The sequence below is a fragment of the Lycorma delicatula genome, chromosome 6 (assembly GCF_047948215.1).
Source record: "Lycorma delicatula isolate Av1 chromosome 6, ASM4794821v1, whole genome shotgun sequence".
NCBI classification, from domain to species: domain Eukaryota; kingdom Metazoa; phylum Arthropoda; class Insecta; order Hemiptera; family Fulgoridae; genus Lycorma; species Lycorma delicatula.
The window spans coordinates 139,170,553-139,195,002 of record NC_134460.1 but is presented as its reverse complement, the minus strand read 5'-3'; the positions used below and the strand labels follow the sequence as shown (position 1 = coordinate 139,195,002).

General features: G+C 30.1%; 1 protein-coding gene across 3 annotated transcripts in view; it reads left to right on the top strand.

Annotated features, from left to right (window-relative positions):
- The window catches only part of LOC142326277 (endoplasmic reticulum lectin 1), a 50,875-nt gene that overhangs the window by 3,433 nt on the left and 22,992 nt on the right, over positions 1–24,450 (top strand). Inside the window, exons 3-7 of one of the 3 annotated variants that reach the window (XM_075368629.1) lie at positions 6,386–6,466; positions 8,994–9,129; positions 15,298–15,562; positions 18,399–18,519; positions 23,682–23,741. In XM_075368629.1, coding sequence (XP_075224744.1) covers positions 6,386–6,466; positions 8,994–9,129; positions 15,298–15,562; positions 18,399–18,519; positions 23,682–23,741 — 663 coding nt within the window. The remainder of the gene's footprint in view (positions 1–6,385; positions 6,467–8,993; positions 9,130–15,297; positions 15,563–18,398; positions 18,520–23,681; positions 23,742–24,450) is intronic. The other 2 variants (XM_075368631.1, XM_075368630.1) reach the window with 2 other exon arrangements.

The following is a 24,450-nucleotide window of genomic DNA, read 5'->3' as shown; positions in this document are numbered from 1 at the left end:
TTGACTAATTAACAATAATGTTTTGATTATTTAAATAATAAATAATTGCATCCTTTTAAATGACAGTTTGCTACCTTCCAACCAAGTTCCCTTAGTGATCAGTTTTTCTTCACAGTACTTTTCTTTTTACATAACCCATTGATCATTTTTTGCATGAATTTTCATAAACATTTTGTCTTTCATCTTGCATTTTCTGGTCTTATGAATGATTTTTCTATTTTGAAGAAACCGGATCACTTTTTCTTTCATTTAACATTTATAATAAGAGAAACAAATGTCACTTGAGACAACATGATGTCTCCTTGAGACAACATGATTTAGACTAATTGACAACACTGATATAAGTAATCCATGTTGTAATATTTTGAATTGTAACTATACAGTAACTAGAATTTTATACAGAAGAATTGAGAGGAGAGTGGAAGAAGTGTTAGGAGAAGACCAATTTGGTTTCAGGAAAAGTATAGGGACAAGGGAAGCAATTTTAGGCCTCAGATTAATAGTAGAAGGAAGATTAAAGAAAAACAAACCAACATACTTGGCGTTTATAGACCTAGAAAAGGCTTTCGATAACGTAGACTGGAATAAAATGTTCAGCATTTTAAAAAAATTAGGGTTCAAATACAGAGATAGAAGAACAATTGCTAACATGTACAGGAACCAAACAGCAACAATAACAATTGAAGAACATAAGAAAGAAGCCCTAATAAGAAAGGGAGTCCGACAAGGATGTTCCCTATCTCCGTTACTTTTTAATCTTTACATGGAACTAGCAGTTAATGATGTTAAAGAACAATTTAGATTCGGAGTAACAGTACAAGGTGAAAAGATAAAGATGCTACGATTTGCTGATGATATAGTAATTCTAGCCGAGAGTAAAAAGTATTTAGAAGAAACAATGAACGGCATAGATGTCCTACGCAAGAACTATTGCATGAAAATAAACAAGAACAAAACAAAAGTAATGAAATAACAAAGATGGACCGCTGAATGTGAAAATAGGAGGAGAAAAGATTATGGAGGTAGAAGAATTTTGTTATTTGGGAAGTAAAATTACTAAAGATGGACGAAGCAGGAGCGATATAAAATGCCGAATAGCACAAGCTAAACGAGCCTTCAGTAAGAAATATAATTTGTTTACTGCAAAAATAATTTAAATGTCAGGAAAAGATTTTTGAAAGTGTATGTTTGGAGTGTCGCTTTATATGGAAGTGAAACTTGGACAATCGGAGTATCTGAGAAGAAAAGATTAGAAGCTTTTGAAATGTGGTGCTATAGGAGAATGTTAAAAATCAGATGGGTGGATAAAGTGACAAATGAAGAGGTATTGCGGCAAATAGATGAAGAAAGAAGCATTTGGAAAAATATAGTTAAAAGAAGAGACAGACTTATAGGCCACATACTAAGGCATCCTGGAATAGTCGCTTTAATATTGGAAGGACAGGTAGAAGGGAAAAATTGTGTAGGCAGGCCACGTTTGGAGTATATAAAACAAATTGTTGGGGATGTAGGATGTAGAGGGTATACTGAAATGAAACGACTAGCACTAGATAGGGAATCTTGGAGAGCTGCATCAAACCAGTCAAATGACTGAAGACAAAAAAAAAAAAAAAAATTTTGAAGAAACCGGATCACTTTTTCTTTCATTTAACATTTATAATAAGAGAAACAAATGTCACTTGAGACAACATGATGTCTCCTTGAGACAACATGATTTAGACTAATTGACAACACTGATATAAGTAATCCATGTTGTAATATTTTGAATTGTAACTATACAGTAATCCTTATTTTTAAACATTGCCAGAGTCTTTTCTCTGATTTCCCCAAATATAAAAATTGGTTTCTCCATTCCAAAATGAAGTTAATATCATATTTTAAGTATTTTCCCAACGATTCATAATGAAAAGTATTAAAAAGATTGAGGGGGATAACAGAAAAGTACCAAACTTATTATCATTCTATATACTAAAATATTGTAGTTCTATACAAAATTGAATTTAGGAATTGTCATAATGACGAGTAAGCAATTTCAGTTAATATAAACAAACACTTTAAGTGGCTTTTTTTCATAAATAGTACAGAGTGATTTTTAGTCCTGTTACCCAATTTTAAATGTAATTTAAAAAAGGGAAATTTAGGTGGATTAAAAAAATGTATTTGTTACTTACAAAAGAGATTTAATAAAAATCTATTACTTACATAATTGTTAATGAATATGCTCAAAATGCCCACCCCTTGCGGTTATACATGCAAGGACTCTTTTCAGCATATTAGCAGAAACTTTTTTCAGAGTTGCATTGGAAATATTCATGATTAAGTCTGTAATACTGACTAAGTTCATCAATGGTGTGAGGATTGTTTTTGAAGGCCTCGGACTTAATATAGCCCCTCAAAAAGTAGTCAGGAGATGTGAGATCTGGGGACCTTGGAGGCCATAAGCCCTTGCTTATTATTCGATCATCAAAGAACTCTTGCAGAAAATCCATGGTTTCTCGAGATGTGTGGCATGTAGCGCCGTCTTGCTGAAACCAGCAATACCGTTCTTGAGGTTCCAGGAGGGACACAAATTGGCACGCAATATTCCTGTATACTTCACCATTTACTATCTGTTCGAAGAATACGGGTCCAACTATACAATGATGAGATATCGCACACCACACACCAATTTTTTCAGGATGCAAAGATTTGTCTTGTAAAGAGTTAGGATTTTCAACCGCCCAAATACGACAGTTTTGACTGTTCACATAACCATCGAGATGGATTCAAGCTTCATCACTAAAGAACACTGTGTTTAAAAATTTGATTCCGTTATCATTTATGAGAGACCTAAACTAACGGCAATATTGCAATCTCTTCTTTAAATCTGGAGGCTGAAGCTCTTGGACTAATCGTACGCGATATGAATACAATTTCAATTTTTTAGCAGCTTTCTGAACACTCGAATATGACAAACCGACTTGCGTGGAAAGTTTTTGTAAACTTTTCTGTGGAGAATTGAGCAATCTTGTTTTCAAATTCTCTAAAACGTCATCTGTCAAGCGAGTTGGTTGACCACTATGCTTTCTGTCGGAAACACTACCTGTCTATCAAAATCAGTTTGCTAACCTAGAAATTGACTTTTTTCTGGCAGAGGAACACCAACAAATTTAATTTGAAATGATTCTTTTACACTCGCGTATGATTTTGTAGCAAAATATTGTTCAAGAATGAAAACTCATTGTTCTATGGTAAAAGACATTCTGTTCGTAACATGACTGGAAACGGCACAAAAGTTTACACAGCTCAAGGAGAATCAACTCACATTGCCGTATCTATACCGGTTGAGTAGCGCTACCAACTTTGTGTCACAAAACAAAATTTCCCTTTTTTAGAAAAAAATTATCAGACATTAACAATTGGGTAACAGGACTAAAAAATCACTCTGTATAACAGATTTTTTATAAAGATGAAAAAGTAGCTTCAAATTATAATAAATTATTATGGTATTTCATTCATATTTACCAACATTGTCAAGAAATGAACATGGCGTACATATGAGTTTCTAAGTAATATACTGTGAAAAATCAGAGTAATTAACATATAAAAAGCATTTATTCAACCAACAGTTGTTTAGTTATTTAATCAGAAAATAAATTAATAGTTGAAATATTTTTCTTGTTGTGTTCAGCAATCATTATTTATTTATTATATGTATGTATAGACTATTTTTATAAGTTTTTTTTACTTAAGATTCCTTGCATAAGTTCAAATTTGGCCTTGTTTTTAATTGTTAGTTTAATTTTTGTGTTTCAATAATGTCTATTTACTTTTGTGCGTTAATTACTCACATTTTTCACTACTGATAATGCTGGAACAAAAAATTATTTTTATTAAAAAAACATTATTTTAAGAGTATAAACAAATACCGACTATTGACTAACAGTATTTGTTTGAAGTAGAATCTTATTCATATCATGTTAACAGTTGATGTAAAATATCAAACAATCCCTCCTCCCAAACAATATCAAACAATATTTACTCCTTTCTGTATTTTCTCATTATTCTTGTTACATGCACATATTGTTGAAATGTAACTCTGCTTTATAATTCAGGCTGGGGAAGACTTAACTTCTGGACACATCTAGTCCTTGCATGCATGCATGCATGCATGCTTGCTAAGACTTGGATTTTTAAAGGATGATTTTCTATATTCGCAATTCTATCATTTATATTGTGTGAGGTCTTGCAAAGTCTTCTTAATGATTATAAGGATGTTCATTCTAAGTGTGGTAGATTCTAGAGCTAACCTGTTTGTTACAAATCTTTCTTATAACTGAAAAAAAATAGGTATTGTATCAGCTTACCTATACAAAATGTCAATTCTGATCAACTTCTTACATTCAGTATATTTTGTACACAAAATATACTGCAGTATTTTATGTTTAAAATTAAATGTGTCGTGAAATGAAGTAAGTTTTTTAAACAGTTTTATTTTTTTAATATAATTATTTAAACATCACTAACATATTTCATAATTATTGACTGATATGCAAGGAAGTAAAATAAACCATCAGTTTCTAGTTGTCTTCATTTTGCAAAGAGTTTAATATCATTTTTTTAGTGGTATTTTATTGAAATTATTAATTTTTATATCTCTTTTATTGTTTATTAAAATAATTAATAATTGTTTTTTTTTGGGGGGGAGGTGAAAAACGCTTTTGCAATAAATAATTGTTTTTAATTAATCCCATCCACTCATCGATATTGATATTATTAACATGTTTAGGAGACCAAATCCGTTTTGGTCATTGTTGAAAAGTACAGCTTTATTCCGATAATGATTTTTTTTTGCCTGATTATACCACCACATAAGCGTAAAGCTAGTGTGTGGGATATGGAAATAAAATTTTTGTAGCTATGACAAATGCCTTGTCTGACTGGGATTCAAACCCAGGGCCTCCAATGAAAGGCTGAGACGCTACCACTTCGCCACTGAGATCGGCAGAGTTTATTATTGGTTGTACCCATAAAGATCCTGCTGTAATTTTTATAACCAGAATTAAACATTTTTTAATTATGTGTAAAATTAAAGTAACATTTCTTCCTGCTTGAAAATATTACTGTACGGGTAACATTCTGTTACTGATTCCAATAGTTTGGAGTATTTAACCATCTTGTCCAGGACCTAACAAATGTTATAAATGATATATATTTTTTGTTTTGGTTACCATTCCCTTTCCTTTATTATTTACTTTTATATGAATGTGTTTCCCTTGCACATGGAAAGGGAATGCCATTTCCCTTTCCATGTGCTACTCAGCACATGTGCCACTCAAGGGAATGCCATTTCCCTTTCCATGTGCTAGGTATTTTTTTTTTTAGTGTTTCTGTGTGATTTTCAGTGGCATAAATATGTAGATAATTCTAAAGATGATAGTTTACATAAGGTTAAGTTGTCGAAATGTTGGTAATAATTATGTTCATGATTGTTTATTTTATAAGCAATTGTGAATTTGTGTTGGTTGTTTTTTATCACTGTGAGTCAAGAAAATTTATTTGTATTATTATTGTAGTTTATTCTGTATTATGTATTTTAACAGTTGTTTTCATTGTCTTATTTTGCCTTAGTGCAGTAAAATTGTGTCAGTAGTGCATCTGTGCCACTACATTATTTTAAGGGCATGTTTTTTTTTACCGTGTTGTACAAAGATTCCTACTGGAATACTAAAAGCAGGGGTCCTTATTGGAAGGCCATCAGATTGTCTGTAGTATTTGTTTTAGGATCTAAATTTTTAATTAATTTTGTTTTATAGCAATGTTTAATGTGGATATTATTTCTGAAATTGTTCTGTGCCGTGTTTGAGTTTATTTTAGAAATGAAGAATGTTTTGTGTTATTTGGAAGTATGCATAGTGGTTTTTTTTTTTTTTTTTTTGTTAAATGGTGTTAATGTTGAGGTGGGATTTATTTAATATTTTTCATCTTGTTTTATGAAGTCTGTCTTTTTATATTTATATGAATTTATTGGATCATATGTAACTTCTGTAAAAAGTATGTTTGTGGGTATATTTAAAAAAAATTTTTTTTTTAAGATGTCAGTGTTACCTGTTGTCCTATTCTTTTGCCTAGTATGACTAGATTGGTGTTATTAAATTTTTATTTCAATTTTTGGGTGTATATATTTGCAGTGGGTGTTGATTTAGGTAGTGGAATGGTTAGTGTGTTTTGTTTTTAATTTTTTGCTATAGTTCAAAAAATACAAATTTTATAGTTGTATAAAGATACTAATTTGCATTATATGTGATTACTTCTAATACATATTTAATTTCTTGTTTTATTTATAATGTGCTCTCTTTTCTATGTCATGAAACAGTTTTTATTTTTTACTTGATTTTACTTATAGGACTCTGAAGAAACTTACAGTGGGCCAAATCCTTTGGAACTATTATCTCCTTTATTTTCCCAGTCTTCATGTTCTTATCGCGTAAGTTTATATTTAGGTATTCCAATTGATTAAATGTTTGCATGATCTTATTATTATATTTAAAATGGGTATCTGAAAACTGAAATTTTTTGTGATCACAATACTTCCTTTACTTCATACAAGGAAGTAAAAAGAGATAGTAAAGATTACATTAACAAATTAAAAAAAAAAATTAAACATTTTATCCCTAAAAGCTAATATGCAGCTATCAGCTTTAGTTCCCAGTTTATTTCTTTTTCCAAAAAGCATAGAAACAAAGAGAAGGGTAAAATAGTAATATTTTATTAATAAAGCCTTTCAAAATTAATTTTAATACATTAAAAGTAGTTAATAACCTTACATTTAATAGATAAAAACAGTATCCATTATCAACTAATTGGTTTTTTCTTAATTGCACTTTAAATTATAAATAAATAATAACAATAACCAATAATATATTATATTTTTATTATTAGTTTAATTAGTATCAGTTCAAGTCCGACTTATCTCCCTTTTTTTAAATTTATTAATTTAATTTATTTTAATTAATTTAATTGATTTATTATATAATTATTAACCTCTGATTGTAAAAAAATACAATAATTAATAATTCAATCACAATAAAAAAGAAAAAATATCAGAAGTTATTAATGAAATAAAATTTTATGTATTTTCATTTAAAAAAAATGTGTATATATAATTTAATACACATAGAAGAAAGTCATGTAGTGTCCAAATCAGATTTTCTGTACTAATTGTCATACTATTACTTTGAATTGGACTATGAAAATTTATTTTTTAATTTATATTGTGATTTAAGAATTGAGTTTGTACGGTATGGTTAATTTAAATATTGTAGTTGTACAGTATTCTCTTGGTGAAAAATTTCTGTAGTTACCTTAATAGTGTTTATATTTTGAAATTACAGATATGCTTACTTTTTTATCTATTCCTTTCTTATAACAATTTTTTCATTTTTCCAGAAGATTCTGAAAATCTATATACTTCTACATAAATCTAATATTCTTCTAAACTGTATAAAAATTCTATAATTATTACAATTTATGAAAATCCCAAATTATTTAAGATATTGATAATATCTTTGGTTTTTCATTTGAGATTTTTTCTAAAATTAATTACCTTCATTTCAACTTTAACAAAATTCAGTATCATTCTTTCAATCTTTTGCTGCTGAAGTTGTAAAATTGCCTTTTTGAGTATTACAAACATGTTGAGAAAGTTTTGTGTGGTGCTTGTAGGTGAAAGTTGGAATTTTGTAATTTTTTTTGTTAAATTTGAACTTCTATTTGCAGTTTATTTTTTAGTGTTTAATTGTATTACTACACAATATCATAGTAAAGCAAATGTCATGAAATTATTCCTTAAGTATTTCTTATTTAAAATTTTCATGAGTATAATTAATTTTTTCATTCTGTGTGGGTTCATGTTGTTTATGTTCATTTCTTAGAGCAACCAGTAATGATTGATTAGTTCCATAAAAACTATACGGTTATCTCTGGTTGTTCTGTGTCTAATCATATCATATCATTGTGAAGAGAATTTGCGAATATTATTGTGAAGTAATTTATTTCTATTCTTTTCTTCCTTACACTCCTCAGCAATCTTCTCAGCTGCTGCTTGTAAATATAGTTTTTTTTTTGAGGTGGAGGAACCCCATTTACAGGTGCTGAAGCAGTGTTGACCTTGCTAACAGGTTCTGCAAGCTGTTACAGATAATGCGTATGTATTCCTGCGCACTACTGACTAAACCTCCACCCCTGGTGACTCCACCTCCTGGGAAACTGCTAATAAAGCATTAATTCAGGAGGGGGCTGAAAACATACCTACAAACATGCTTGTAAACATACTAGCTACTGATGAACAACTACTTACAGCAAACTATAGGATTTTTAAAGTAGTGTTTATGGTTCCTTTATCCATTAGAGTACAAATGTATTGACTTCTCATCTTTTAGACTCGATGCAAATGTCAGAATTGTTATGGAAACGATCAGTCTCATTGCTTACTCTTTGTACTTCAGCTTTGTTTAACTAGTGTAGTTTATTTAATTAATGCTATGATAAAGAATTGAACATATTCTGTTGTCTTCTATAATTCTTCTTAACCAGTTTTTAATAAAAGATTTTATTTTTTAGTGCTGACATGTTGATATTCTCTATATATTTCATTGTTTGTGTTGCTTCTCCATTTACTCTCATTTCCTCATTTTATGCTTTTTTCATTGTGTGGTAATAAATGTAAGTAATTATTGCATTTTATTTTTAAAATAATATAATATCAAAATATTAATTTAATAATATTAAATAATTAATTTTAAAATATTTAAAAAAATTTACAAATAAATATTTACTTTTAAGTTAATTACAATATCGTTTTAATAAACAGTTATCTTACTAAAAAATTTCCTGATTAAAATATTGAACTAAATAAATCTAATTTAATTCATACCAATAAAAATAATCTCCACTGTATCAGCATAATTTCTTTACATTTATTTAATTTTTTTGTTTTTTCTTTTTTATGATAGTTGGAATCATATTGGACTTATGAAGTTTGTCATGGTAGATATGTTAGGCAGTATCATGAAGAAAGAGAAGGTAAAAAGGTGAAACTTCAAGAGTACTTCCTTGGAAGATGGGATAAAAATCTTCATGAGAAACTAAGTATGATTTAGATTTTGTGTTTAATTAATATTAAGTGATTTTATTATAACTAAAAATGTACTTTATACTAGTATAAACAATAGAATTTAAAACATTAATTCAACTAAAGTTGAATTAATGTTGTAAATGGGTGTAAAAAATGGGTGTAATGTTGTAATGGGTGTAAAAATGGTAAATTGATTGTATACAAGTTTCTTTCTTTTTTTTATTGTAGAGAAGGGTCCAAAATAATGTACTTACTGTTTGCTAGTCCATATCTTGTGATAAATTTGACTTTACATGACAATTTTTGGCACTGAGAGAGGGTTATGGTACGTGTTCGAAATGATCACCAGCAGCTTCTATATAATGCCCATGGTGCCAAACTGCACACTGAACTACGACTGTTAGTGTATCTGGCATAATGGCAGCACATGACTATAATTTTTTTTCACGTAGCTCGTCGATTGTTGCTGATTTTTGTCGATATATGTCATTCTTTATAGTCCCCCAGAGGTATGAAGTCCAGAGATGTCAAATCAGGAGACCGAGGTGGGTACTCGCAGCACCTCTACAACCCACCCACCATCCGGGTAGAGTTTTATTGAGATACAACCTGACATCTCAATGGTAATAAGGTGGGCTTCATCTTGTACATAAAAAATATCACCGTACTGGCTTTGGATGGCAGGCAAAATTCTTGTCTGAAGCATATCAAGGAACGCCTCACCAGTTACAGTACCCTCAAAGAAGAAGAGACCAATCAAACCATGCACTGACAGACCACACCATACAGCAACCCCCAGTAGATTCACTGCTCTGTCCATATTAGCGTGAGGATTTTCAGGAGCCTAAAAGACACAATTGTGGTGGTTTTCAGCACCGTTAAGTTCGAATTGCATCTCGTCTTTTCACACAAACTTCCCTACAAATTCCTCATCCTTGCCAACCATGTGCTGAAACCATTCACAGTATTCCATCCTTCAACTGGGTAGTCCTTATTCATCACATGTAGCAGTCTTGGAATGTACACTTTCCATTTTGCACTCTTCAGAATGCATCTTACACTTGACCAGCTCACCCCACTTTCACGTGCTCTCTGTTTCACTGATATTTTTGCAGTGATCAGGTGAAATGTTGCAACACCACAGCACTGGATGCTGAACTTGTAGCTGTTCATGGTCGGCCGGATCTTTCCTTGTGTGCACATCTTTAAACTCTCTCTGCCACTGCCAATGTACCTCTTGAATGTTCTCATACTTCCAGTACCAATTCAGTAAAGCCTTGCTTTCAACAAACAATAAGCAAACCTCAGCCATTGTTGCTACTCAACAGTTTTCTGCTGCACTGACTAATATGACCGGCTTGTTCCACCACCAACCTACCAAAAATGCCAGCTCCGCTTACCACGACAAATTTAATACCTTACACTACACTATACGTTAGATTAGTGAATGTAAGCCTTTTTGTTTAGATATTACTTAATTACAGACAGTAAGTACATTTTTGTGGACCCCTCTGTATTTATAATGCATCCAGTATGAGTATTTGTGTTGTTATTTTACAGCAATTAACATGATAATTTTTGTTTAACATAAAAATTATGATCAAAATGTGTTTAGTAACAATATTATGATTTTCCCAATTATAAGTATTTTTTATCCCCAATATATTTTTATTTTCTGTTTTATTTGGCCCTCCAGATGTGTCTGCTGAAATGATGTATGCTAATATTCGTAGTCATGCTGCACATGTACATCTAAAATAGATAATTATTGTTGTATTGCTTTAATTATACTTTTTTATTACTTTTTTGCTTTTTGAGGTAAGCTCTGTATACCTGAGATAAGCTCTGTATACATGGAAGGAATTTGGCTTAGGTGTACAATAGAAGGAAAACATCTGCAATGTCCAAACACAAAATATCAACTTGCACAAGAAATAATGTTGAAATAATATGATGAAATAATTGTTCTATGGGGGTATTGTTTTAAAGTAAAAAAAGGTTAATTAAATGATTTTTTTTTTACTTATAAACAAATGTAATATGTTCTGTCATGAATCTGTTGAGTAACCACAGTGGCTATTCATGACTTTAAAGTAGAGTATTAGAAATATCATTACTATTAGTGATTGTGGACAAACATACCTTACCACCTTACCTATTATGATTCTGAAGTTTGTTCTCATGTTGTACTGAATTTTTGTAGTTTATGGTTTATACTGTGTAGTGAACCAAATTATTTGGTTTCTTCTATTGTTAGTTACTTAAGATTAAACGAAAATTAAAATTAATTTCTATAATTTGAAAAGTTAAGTGTAGAGTATTTTGATTGATGATTATTATGATGGAATCATTTCAATTGAGAGGTTGCTTTCAGTGGAGAATTTGTAAAAAAAATGTGATATTTTTTTTATTTAAGTACTTTAGGTACTTGTACTTCAGCTTTTTATTTTGAAATATATCAATCACAAATAAAATGGCTTAGTTTATTTTAAAGAAAAGGATGATACTTGTGACATGAATATACTGAAAATTGTTCCACATCCCTGTTGTCCAGTCTGTTAGCGAAAGTAATTGTTCAAGAAAGTTTATTAATTTTTTTAAAGATGAAGAAATTTAAATGTCAAGCAAGTTTTCTTGTAAGTTATTTCTTAACAGCATTTAAATATGTAATAATTTTTAAATCATAAAATACATACACACACTTTGTATTATTATTATTATTATTATTATTATTATGCTTTTACGGCCAACATGGGACCACTTAAGTCAATTTTAGTTGGATCTTTTCTGAGAAAAGCATGTTATTTTACTCTTTCGAGCTGCCCAGTATTTCTTCATCCGTTCAGATCTTGCTTTCTTTTCTTCATCCATAAACACCCTCTTCGTTGTATTTTGTCGTTTGTCTTTTGTTTAAATCTAATGCTTTTATCTTTTAGCTTTGTAATTTTTCCAGTTTTATTCTGTAGGTCAGTCAGGGAAATTCCCAATTCTTTCATATCTTCTCTAATTTCTTTGATCCATCCTACTTCTAGCTTTTGGAACCAGAGCTTTTCAATGATATTTCTTGACAGTCTTGTTTGCGGTGTCCTTATGAGATGACCGAAGAAAGAGATTCTTTTTTTCCGCATAGTATCAGTAACAGGCTCTATTTCTCGATACACCACCTCATTTGGCACAATCCACCATTGGCCTTCTTTTTGGTGTTTTTTATTGATACACGTTCTGACAATTCTCCTCTCTATTTTCAGAATTTTTTCAATTCGGTTTTTCTGAGTGATTTTGAAAAGTGTCTCGCTTCCATAGGTGACTTCTGGCTGTACTACAGTTTTATAATGTTTAAGTTTTGTTTTAGCAGAAAGGCATTTTTTGTTATATGTTGACCAAGTTAATTTTTGGGATTTAATCATTTTATTTGTCCTGTTTTGCCATGTCACTTTTTCATTTAAATTATAAGTTATTATTTCCCCTAGATATTTAAATTGTTTTACTATTTTAATTTTCTGATTGTTTACCGTAATGTGCTCTATTACCAGAGGATCTATGGCCATTAGTTCAGTTTTTTCGAAAGAGATATGAAGCCCTATCTTTTGTGCTAGGTTTTGAAGGCTCATGATTTGTGTTTTGGCTTCTTGAATATTATTTGCTAAAAGAGCGAGGTCATCTGCAAATCCTAGGCAATTTAGTGTGATGGAGTTTTTCTTAGTACCCATTTTTATATTTTTGGGATTTATTTCATACCATTTTCTCATGACAAATTCGAGGGCGCAGTTAAAAAGGAGTGGTGAGAGGCCGTCTCCTTGCCTCAACCCAGTTTTTATGTAGAAGGGTTGAGAGAGTTCACCTCTGAATTTCACTCTGGACTGGGTATTGGTTAAAGTTAATTTTATCATGTTTACGAGTTTAGGGTGAAGGCCCAGGTTTCTCAGAATATTCAGCATGGATGGTCGGTGTATACAATCATAGGCCCTTTTAAAGTCGACGAAGGTGATAATTAGTTGTTTTTTCCGTCTTTTATATAAGTCAATCATAAGTTTTAGGGATATTATTTGCTCCGGGCAACCTCTCCATGGTCTAAATCCCCCTTGGTATTCCCCAAGTTCCAGTTCAAGTTGGTCTTTGCATCGGTTGTATATGATTCTCGACAGGATTTTGTATGTGCAATCCAGGAGAGATATGCCTCTGTAGTTTTCAGGATTAGTTTTATCCCCTTTTTTATATAATGGATGGATGAGGGCTGTGGTCCAGTGTTCTGGAAGTTTTTCTTCGTTCCATATTTTCACGAGGCATAGATGTAGGGAAGTTTTGACTGAATAAACTGATGAGTGTTTCCAGAGTTCTGCGAAAAGCTGGTCTTCTCCGCTTGCTTTGTAGTTTATTTCATTTAAGGCTGCGAGAACTTCTTGAATTGTTGGCGGGTTGATATTTACTGGTGAAGTTTTAACTGGAGTTTCAGTGCCAATCTCAAAAAGCTCTGGGGGGTCGTCACAGTTGAGGAGTCTATTAAAGGTTTCTGCCAAAATTTCAGCATTTTCTTTATTGGTGTGGGCCATATTTCCTTTTTTTCCTCTCAGCATAAGGGTGGGTGGTTCATATCTTTGAAGAGCCTGACCAAAAATGTTATAATAGTCTCGGAAATTAGTTTTCTTGGAACTTTCTTCTATTTGCTGAATCAAGTTTTTTTGGGCTTGTCGTTTGGTTCCTCTTATAATTTTCTGAGTTATTTTCCTTTGTTTGGTGAATTCATGGTTAGATTCTTCAATTTTCTGGGTTTGGTGGTTGATCCAAGCCCGGTGTCGGTCTTTGACTGCTTTGTCACATTCTTCATTCCACCATTGGTGTTTTTTTCTTGGGTTTATAGGGGCTAGTTCTTCAGCTATTTCTTTCAGTTGGGATGTCAGTTCTTTTAAATTATTAGTTAATTTGATTTTTTTTGTTGTTTCTTCAAAGATGGCATTGTTTATTAATTTATGTGGATCATAAGCTCTTTTGTTTTTAGGTTGGGATTTTTTCTTTTTATGCGGGGTGAATTTTATTTTAACTTTAATTAAGTAATGGTCCGATCCAGTATCTGTTCCTCTCAAGACTTTTACATTATAAATCTCCTTGTGATAATTCCGGTCCATGCAAACATGATCCAGTTGCCATTCTCCTTTTTTCCAATCTGGGTGTTTCCAAGTCTTCAATTTGTTTGGTTTTCTCATAAAATAGGTGGATTTTGAGATCATATTATGGTTTCTGCAAAATTCGACAAGTCTTTGGCCGTTCTTGTTAGTTTTCTTTTGGGCAGGCCATTTTCCGATAATATCACGATATCTTCGTTCTTTACCAAGTTGGGCATTAAAGTCCCCTATTAAAATCTTCGTGTGGGTCTTATTTATGTTGTTTGCAGTTTGGTCAAGAAGTTCCCAGAATTTGTCCATCTCTTCTATATCTTTTTTAAGATTGTTTTTGTCATTGGTGGGAGCATGGACATTTATTATGGTGTAGAATTTATTGGCTGATTTTAGGGTTAAGGTTGAAATCCTGGGGGAGTAAGACTTAAATTCTACGACTGAGTCAATTATTTTAAGATTGATTGCAAATCCTATTCCGAACTGTGGGCAATTCTTCATCACACGTTTCCCGGGGATTCCTTTGTAAATTCTGTAGCCCTGAGATTCAAACGGCTCTCGATCGGTGTTTCTCATTTCTTGAAGTCCTGCGATTAGGATATTTTGTTTGTCCATTATGTCTGTTAGAGTTTTTAGTTTGCCGGGTTGAGTTAGAGAATTAATGTTGTGAGTGGCAATGTAGTTTATTTGCTTGTGTCTTATCCTCAATTTTGAAGTATATATATATACTTTGTATAATTATATACATTTTTTTTTTTTTTAAATCAACTGATAGGTGATCTTTCAATTGAAAGACTTGTTTCTTATCAGTACTACTGCAGTCAGTCATTAGATGTTTGTCGTGCATAAAATATAAACAGAGTGCTAATTTACAATCAAGACTAATAATATTTATGTGACAAATAATGCTTAATTATTGACTGAAGATTCTTGAAAAAAATACGAGACAAACATGAAAAAAGCTTCATAATCATGTAAATCATGAAGTATAAAAAAAAGATTTGTTTCAGGTATTGAAACAAATCTGTGTATATTTTTTTCGTATCTTTTTAATGATGATTTTATTTTCAGATCAGCAACTGGAAGCCGAAAAAGAAGCTGGTTTCCCAAATCCACCTCCGGTAAAAAAACTTGATGGTCTTAACTTACCTTATTTACAGTTAAATTTAACTGATGGAACTTTGTGTGACCTGAATGGCAAACCTCGAAAGACCAATATTCTCTACGTCTGTTACAATCATGGTAAACATGAAATATATTCTTTTAAGGAAACGTCAACTTGTGAATACGAACTTATTGTGTTGTCTGCATTATTATGTCAGCATCCAAAATACAGGTTATTGTTTAACATTTTTATACAGCTAATATAGAACTAAATTTAGGTAAAATAGGATTACAGAAATTCCTGATTATTTTTACCCATAATTATTTTACATTTAATTTAATTCAATATCTTTGTGTGCAGTCTGTAATCTGTTGTGTTTCCTAATTCTGAAACTAACATCTATTACCAAATAATAATTTGCTATAAATATTTTTATTCTGAATGTGTTATTTTTGCTCTTTATTTAAAAATAATACAAACTGATTGGTTAAAATTTTAAATGTTAATTCATTTAGGTATAATGATAAAAATGAAGGTTTTAAAACAATTTATGAATTGGGAAAAGGAATTCAGGAGGAGACTATTAGCAGTGAAGGATAAACTTCTTGTACAGTGTTGGATAATGTTGTATAGCTTACTCTTATAGATTTATTTCAATAGTTCTGCTATTAGACTGGCAGTACAGAAAAATAAATTGGAAAAAATAGTTGTGCTGTTTGCTAATCATTAGGTGTTTGAATGCATGTTGTAATGAATGTTATGTACTTTTTTTAATTAATCTTTAAATAACTTAGTTAATCTATTATTTTTACTTGGTTACTCTTTGTTAGTCAACTTATTTTTATTTTAGTGTAGATAAACATTCCCGTTACTTACTTAGATGGTATATTGCTGCACTTCTTTAAGAGAAAAGCTGTACCATCTACCTTATATCATTGAGGTACACTGTCTTATATTAGAGGAGTACCCCTTCAGACAGTCTTACTGTTGCTTTGTATTATCCTGAAACTAGAAATAGCATAGTGAATACACTTGAAGCACCAGTCTGAAGTTGTTTTTTTATGAGAGTAATAGTATTTATTGCACAATTTGCACTTGTAAATAGAGTGAGGTGAAACTTTAGATCTCTCAGTTCATCTGGAATTGTTTAGGCTTTAGCACTGTAGTATTTTAACTATGTGTAATTTGAAACTCATTATTCCAGTTCTTCTTAACAAGCTGGGTATTGGATGATTATTATTCTTGTGTATGATGATATTTTCTGGAGTTATTTGTGTTTTATGACAATCAATCAGTTACAGCTATTTGGTGATTGCACCTGTAATATTTACATGCAAGGTGAGATTGGAAAGTTTGAAGACAGGTACTCACAAATACTGTCCTAACTATTCATTCCCAGTGGAAGGGGTAGGTATATCCTCTCTACTGCTCAATAGGAGGGGATAGGTTTGTCTGCGGGTATGTAAGGGGAAGCTTGTTTTGTCTTTGAAACTTACTGAAAAGATCACTGCAATATCTTTGTTTAGTAGAGAGTGGCATCCTGGTGAGTGAAAACATGTTTTTGGTTCTCGGCAGATGATTGATTTTGCAAAATGGATGAAAAAATGTAACAAGTTTGTGTCAAATTTTGTTTGAATACTGGGAAATCAGATTAAAAGATTTATAAACCCTTAAAAACAGCTTTCTGGGATAAATGTTTTAGCTGGTCAAATGTTTTTAACTGATCCAACAGATTCAAAGATGACCCTCAGTTTGGCTGGCCTTCAATTTCAAAAACCAACGAAAACCTTGTGAAAGTTCGTGATTTAGTACACTCTGACCGTAGTATTACAGTTAGAGAGATGACTGATGAGCTGAATTTGAGTTGCTATACGATTCACTCAATTTTAACTGAAAATTTGAACATGCATTAAGTGTCTGTGAAATTCATTCTAAAATTCTTGTCAGTTCAGCAGAAACAATTCATAATAATCATTGCAGTGGAAGGGTCCAAATTCACCTTCACCGAAGAAAGCATGACAAAATCGGTTGAATGTGAAGACAATGTTGCTGGTTTTATTTAATTCTATAGGTATCAGTGGATCACAAATTTTCTCCTAGGGGACAGACAGTCAACCAGGAATACTATAAAAGTGTCCTTCAGCATTTGTATGAAAATCTGCAGAAGAAAAGACCTGCACTTTGATGAGACAAGAATTGGGTCCTCTAACATGACAATGCACCCACCGGCTCATCATTCATTCTTGATTGCAGAAACTTTGCCCAAATTCCTGTGCTTCCATAACCTGTTCCCTAAATTGAAATTTTCACCGAAAGAAAACCGATTTGACTCAAATAAAGACATCCAGGCAAATACGAAGATGGTTCTTATCACCCTTAAGAAAGAAAATTCAAGTTAATATCTTCATTTGTTAATAGAGATATTAAAAAAGTAGTAAATTTTATTGCTTCTCCATTTTAACCCTTAAACTCAGAATTGCAAAAAATCCTTTTTTAATGTGCATCTACAGTGTAAGAAGAATGTCTACAAATTTTCATCAATTTATCTTCAGTCGTTTTTTCTGGCATTTTGCTATTTATAGATAATAATTAATTATTATTTTATTTTAAGAGAGTTAATCATATAAGACAATAAAAGTAATTTTCCTGGTGAGAATTTCACTTCTTTGTATGTTTAAACCTGAGAATTTATAACCATAGAATTTAAAATTAAATCTAAATTCAGTTGTTGAATTGAATAAAGATATTAATGTAGGTTTGTATTCAGCAGGAACATTGTTCCTGAATATAAAAGTAGTATTTTAAACTAATTTTACATAAATTTTACAATTAAAGGGATTAAAAAGACTTTATTACTAGAGCTATGTTTAAACCTATGAATAGTAAATGTATGAAAGGAAAGCTGTCCAGTTTTCATAAATACTTGACTAAGTCAAAGAAATTGACATAGCAGAACTATCTTTAGTAAACACATTTACCTGTTATTGTGAATATGAATGTGAAATTTGATTTGTGTAAATAATTTTTTTTTAGTTTAATGATTTTTGCTATTTGTTTCTAATTTTAGGCCTCAAGAATCTGGTGAGCATTCTATCAGTTGTTTACCATTGGAAGGATCACTAAGGAAACCAAAAAATCTTATTGCTCTTGAAGCAGAAAGCTTAAAACTTAAACATCAAAGGATGTTGGTTTGTAGAACAGCATTTAATTTAGTCTTCTCTCTTTCTTTCTTTAACATTTAAAAAAATAAGCATGTGTTTTTTTTGTTATTTTTATTTCAGAGTATTCATATTCTTGTATGTATGTATTTAGTTTTTCTTTTTAGTTTGCTTCAGTTTAAAAATAATTGTGCTTTATGAACGTTAAACTGCATTCTGATTGTAGATTTGCATATTATTTTTATTTTTCTGAAATTGATTGTTGTTTGTGTTAGAAGTATATCCTGTAGTAATGCCTTAACACTGGAAATCAGTTTTTTAAAAAAATAATATACTTATTCTCTTTATTAATAGTTGAAAAAAATAAATAATACTTAATTATATATTTTTATTTCTTTGTTTGCTACAATAGAAAGATGTATAGTGAGTGGCAAATAGCTGTGCACTTCGATAAAAAAATAAAAGGCTGAAAGTTGAGGTGGTGATAATCTTGTTTAAATAAAAAAACATTAAACATACTTATTGAACATTTACTGAGAGCTACTTTTAGGCTTTATAATTCTTTCATTGAAGAGGAGTCTATTCTTACTTATGGAGTCTATGTTTTGATCATTCTTTATCATCTTTGTTCACACTTTCATCAGTTTTAATTTTTATAATTTCAATCTTCAATTTTCTTTCAAAATCAAAGGACTTTTATGCAATTGTAATTTTTGGGTCTTAACAAAATTGTATTTTGTAATGGACAATTATACATGTGTGCAAAGTAATTAAGAAAATTCAAAATTTTTTAGGTTTTTGAAATCAGAATCATTTACTAGTACTTTTTTAAGTTGTCTTTTATGGCATTTCAATGAAAAATACTATCATGAAATTAAGTTTAACAATATCATGTTTAAAAGCACACTATCTGTTCAGAGACAAATTTTAAGTATATATTTTCTGTCATGATCAGGTTTTTCTAGATTTTATGAAGTGTTGGTGACCAAATGGGAATCTGATGTAGGAAATCAAAATTAATTGTATAAATATGTAATCAAGCATTTTTAAAAATTAACTTTTTTCAAGAGATTTAATCTTTCTTAAATTATTCCTTCTAAAATGATTACTACTGTGAGCAAAGCAGGGAGTTTGTAGATTTTAAAATTAGAATATATTGTAATATTGTAATAAAAAGTAAATATTGTACATGCAGTTAAGTTTTGTTATTATTAAATTAGACTAGTCTAAAAATATATGAATAAAATTCTAAAAATAATTGACCGTATTTGTTTAAACAGGTCAGTTTGTTTAGATGGTTCTTGTATTCTATAATATTAGTCTTTGTAACTAAACCATTTTTTAACAGTAAAAGTATTTCTCATTTAAACATTTTAAAGAATGTCTATTTTTTATAGTCTGATTTTTTTTTAAATGGCAAAATTCTATAAACAGAAAGTTCAATTTACATACATAGTTGTATATAGTGAAATTTTTCAAAAATGCTAGGATGAGAACTGGTTATGTTGAAATTGGAGGGGTTCTTCTTTCTGGGTTAATCTGCCTAATCGGGCTAATTGAAAATGCTGTAAAGATCATATTGTCTGTACTTAAAACTAAGGGACAGTGAATGATTGAGTTGTGCTCATAGGGCCATGTTAAAGAGACTTGATAACTTCCTGCATACATGGTAGAACTCACTGTAAATTAAACAAAATCTGATTGCCCTTTGTCAAAGTACCTAAATGCTAACTCTGAAAATATTAGTTATAGGGAGGGGTGGCGGCCATTTTGTAGGTTATACTTAAATTGTAAAATAATAATTCGTTATTTTTAACAAATTGTTAAAAATATAACTTACATGTCCACTGCACTTCATAAAAGGCTTTACAGAAATTAATGATATATGTTAGCAGTTTGTAGTGAATGTGTGAATTGGCAAAATTTATTATATGCATAATAACTTCAAAAATATTTACTAATGAATTAAGAGGAGCAGATAAAACATTTTTAATTGAACATTGATTGAAACAAAACCACATTTTTAAAACTTTTTATCTTTGAAATATATTTTATTTTTTAAAATTAGTGAAATTTGAGTTTTACCATATTTGAATTTATTTGCAAAGAAAGAAAAACTGATTAGTGATCAACAATTTTTCAATCTTGAATTGATTTCTTGAGAATTTCCAAAGTTAAAATAATTTTTTTTTATGATCTAAACTGTCCAATTAGATAACTACACTACATTTATTAATATCTACTCAGACTTATTAAAAACTGACTTAAACTAAATGAGTTAACGTTATTTGTTTATGTAGTCAGACAGTTTTTACTAAAAATATTTAAAAAATTGTAAGATCAGTTAAGTTTTTTATGTAGAGGAAATGATTCATATGAGTTATGTCAAATTTTTTTTAGATATTTTGATGCAGTGTAGGACATGAGAATGAGCTTTAGTGCTTACAGGAAGCATCCTATAATAGAGGCATTACTACCTCTACTTAGATAAGAAAATTTTATCAATAACATTTTAAGTTTAACTTGAAATTACAGTACTTTTTTGTCTTGTTTTAAAAATCAAAAAGAATTTTTTTTAACATAAAAAATTAAATTGCACGGAATATCAAATGTATTAAATGTTAGTAAATTCTGTTGTTTTTGATGAATTTTTGGTTAGGTTAAGAGTCATATTTAAGAGGTATCAGTTTTATTATATCTTTTTGCATTAATTTTTAAGTTATATTAGTTTATAAAAAAAATAATAAACTTAGATCTTTAAATCATAAACTAAAGTTAACGAGTGGCTCATAATTTCAGATTAGTTAATAGCAGTTAGTTATTTTCAGTGTAGTTTATTAGTATGAGAAGTGCACAGCTATTGGTTGACTGCTATACTTGGCCAAGAGTTACAATAGTCAGTTCCTTTCTGATTCTTTTTAAGTAAATTGTAATGATTGATTTGTTGGCTTTGAAGGTTGTACATTTATTATTACAAATATTCATTTTTATATTAGCTCTCAACAACATTGGCAATGTGTGCTAGGGTTACAGTTATGGCGGGATACGATGAATAGTTTCCGCTTGAACTATTTACAACCAGGTTGTAAATGATGTTACAGCATAGCAAAATTTTGTAATTGACCAATTATAATAATACTTTACAATTTCCCAATTGCAATTTATACTTTTACTTTTCACTCTACAATAAGTACAGACACCACCAGGGATTCAAAAAAAAATATTTTGTTTTAATGAGAGTAAAATTAAAGTCAAGAGTTCTCAGGTTCAGATCCTAATAATGGTAGTTGTTTTTATACAGATTTGAATAATAGATGGTGGATACTGGTGTTCTTTGGTGGTTGGGTTTCAATTAACCACACGTCTCAGGAATGGTCGACCTGAGTTTGTTCAAGACTACACATTTACTGGTACAGTTACATTACACTGATAAGTCGCTAATGACATGCAACTGTTGATATGATTATAGAAAAAGTACTAAAAAAAAAAATGATTTGATTAAATAATTGCCTTGCCTTATGATGACTTGTAAAATTATCTTAATGATAGTTCTTTTATAATTATTTACTCTACAGTGTTGGGTAATTTGCTTTTTTTTAATTTTACTGTTTGTAATTATTACAGTTTCTTTCCCTTTTTTTTAATGCATAACATTATTTTAGTAAGCTTGAATAGTTGTTTAAGGTTGAGGTAGAAAGGTTTAAATCTTCCTAATGCACCTGTTTTAAAACTGTTAGAAATATTGCTTTATATCCCGTCCTATTATTTTATTTATTTATCTTTTTGATATTTAAATAATGATATGTTTTTCGTGTAAAATTTTTTAATGAATTTTAAATTGCATTTATATTGTACAACACCACTGAAGTTGAACTTTTTATTAAAAAAATAAGGAAATTGAAACTGATGAAATTTACTATTTATTTCATCCTTATATACAATAAAAATAAGTAAATCTTAATCTGTTCTATACATACGAGGTCTAAACGAGGTCATACGAGGTACAAAAAGTAACTGAACTTTTTTAATTACGCATCATTTAGTGATGAGATATTTAGTGACTTGCAGTTGGCAGCACTGTGTTCCGCAAGACTTCCTCTGTAATCACAAGTTCTTGGATTGTTGATATCTCATTTAGTTTTCGCTTTTAGTTTTATCATTTAGTTTTAACTTTCACAGAAACTTTTCAAGTTTTGAAACAAGCTTATGGAGATGATGCTCTGGGTTGTACGCAATGCTGCAAATGGTTTCCATGATTTAAAAGTGGTCATCAGTCAGTTGAAGATGACCCTTGACCAAGAAGGCCTTCGACTTCAACTGATGACACACACGTTCAGAAAATCAATGATCTGGTACGTGCAAATCACCGATTGACTGTCAGAAAACTTATAAAAAGGGTTAGCATCTCGATTAGATCATGACATTTGACTGAAAAAATGAACACGCAAAAGTTGCAGAAAAGTTTGTTCCTTGTTTGATGACCGAACAGCAGAAAGATCATCAGTTGGACAATTACTGACAATTCCTTGAACAAGCCAATTTTGATGAAACATTCATGCAAAGGATTGTAATGGGAGACCAAAGCTGGCTTTGTGGCTACAACATTGAGACGAAAGTTCAGTCACCAAAAAATTGCATATTACAAAAATCGCTACTAACACTTAAACATGTTTTACTCAAACAACAATAACACGAAAACTAAATGAGATATCAACAATCCAAGAAAATGAGGTTAAGTGTAACACAATGCTGCCAACCGAACGTCACTAAATATCTCCATTGGCGGGTAATTAAAAGAGTTTAGTTATTTTTTAAACAGACCTCATATATATTTTTCCCTAATCTTCTAAGTCTTGCATATTATTGTTGAATTCTTTTTAGTACAAATTATATTTAATTTCTATCGTAACATTCTTCATTCATTACTAATTTTGCAGTAACCTGTAATTTACTTTCATTAATCTATTTCAGTTTTAATTTACGTATATGCTGTAGGAATTCATACAATTTAAATAAATAAACATTTTATAGTTAACTATATAATTTTAAATATTATTATTTTGTAACAGTTATTATATTAAATTTTCATATAATTAACATTGAGTTGTAAAATCATGAAAAAAGTTGAAAAATAATGTAAAATATTTAAAGAAATATAATAATGGTATTTAATACTCATTTTCACTTGGCAGGAGAACGAGGCATTAAAGAAGCTGTTTGCTGTATTCACTGTGGACAAAGTCCAGGGAGAGGTTCGTTTTATGTTTTCTTTTATTTTCTGTTTTCGTTTAAATTTATTACTCCTCTCCCCATACTTATACTGCATTATTACTGGGGTTTTCTTTTCTTTAAAGGGTGATAATAAAAATCATAAAATGTTTTCGAGGAGGATCACTTTGTGAATTTTAGCTTCAATAGTATTTTCTTTTCTTTAAAATATTTATGATTAGGTAAGTTTTGTTTAAGGAGAATATACTAAAGTGACTAGTTTTATAATATGGTTAACAATCAAATAAATAAGGAGTACCTGGATTGATTTAGTTAGAAGAAAAATATATATAAAACTCATTATTAATAACAGGTACAAAGGGTTTTTTTTAATTAGATTGAATTATCATCAAAATTATTGTTTTGATATTGGTTTGAAAGTAATTATCTTAAAATTATTAAATATTATTTGCTTTTTTTTGTTGGTTTTTTTATGTTTGCCGGTTATTAATTTTTTTATTTCTGATGTGCACTATTACTACTGAAATTATTCCATTTATCTTAGCATGTTTGGTTTCAGCATTTGTGTTTGTAAGTCTTCTTGTTTGGCTTTGTTAATTTCATTTATTTACAATTTTAATTATGTAATCAGCAGTTTTGTCAATGTTATTAATTTGTGTTTATTATGATATATTCACTGAATGTTTTGTTTTTAAGTTGCTTGTAGGTGATTATTATAATATAAAGCTTTGC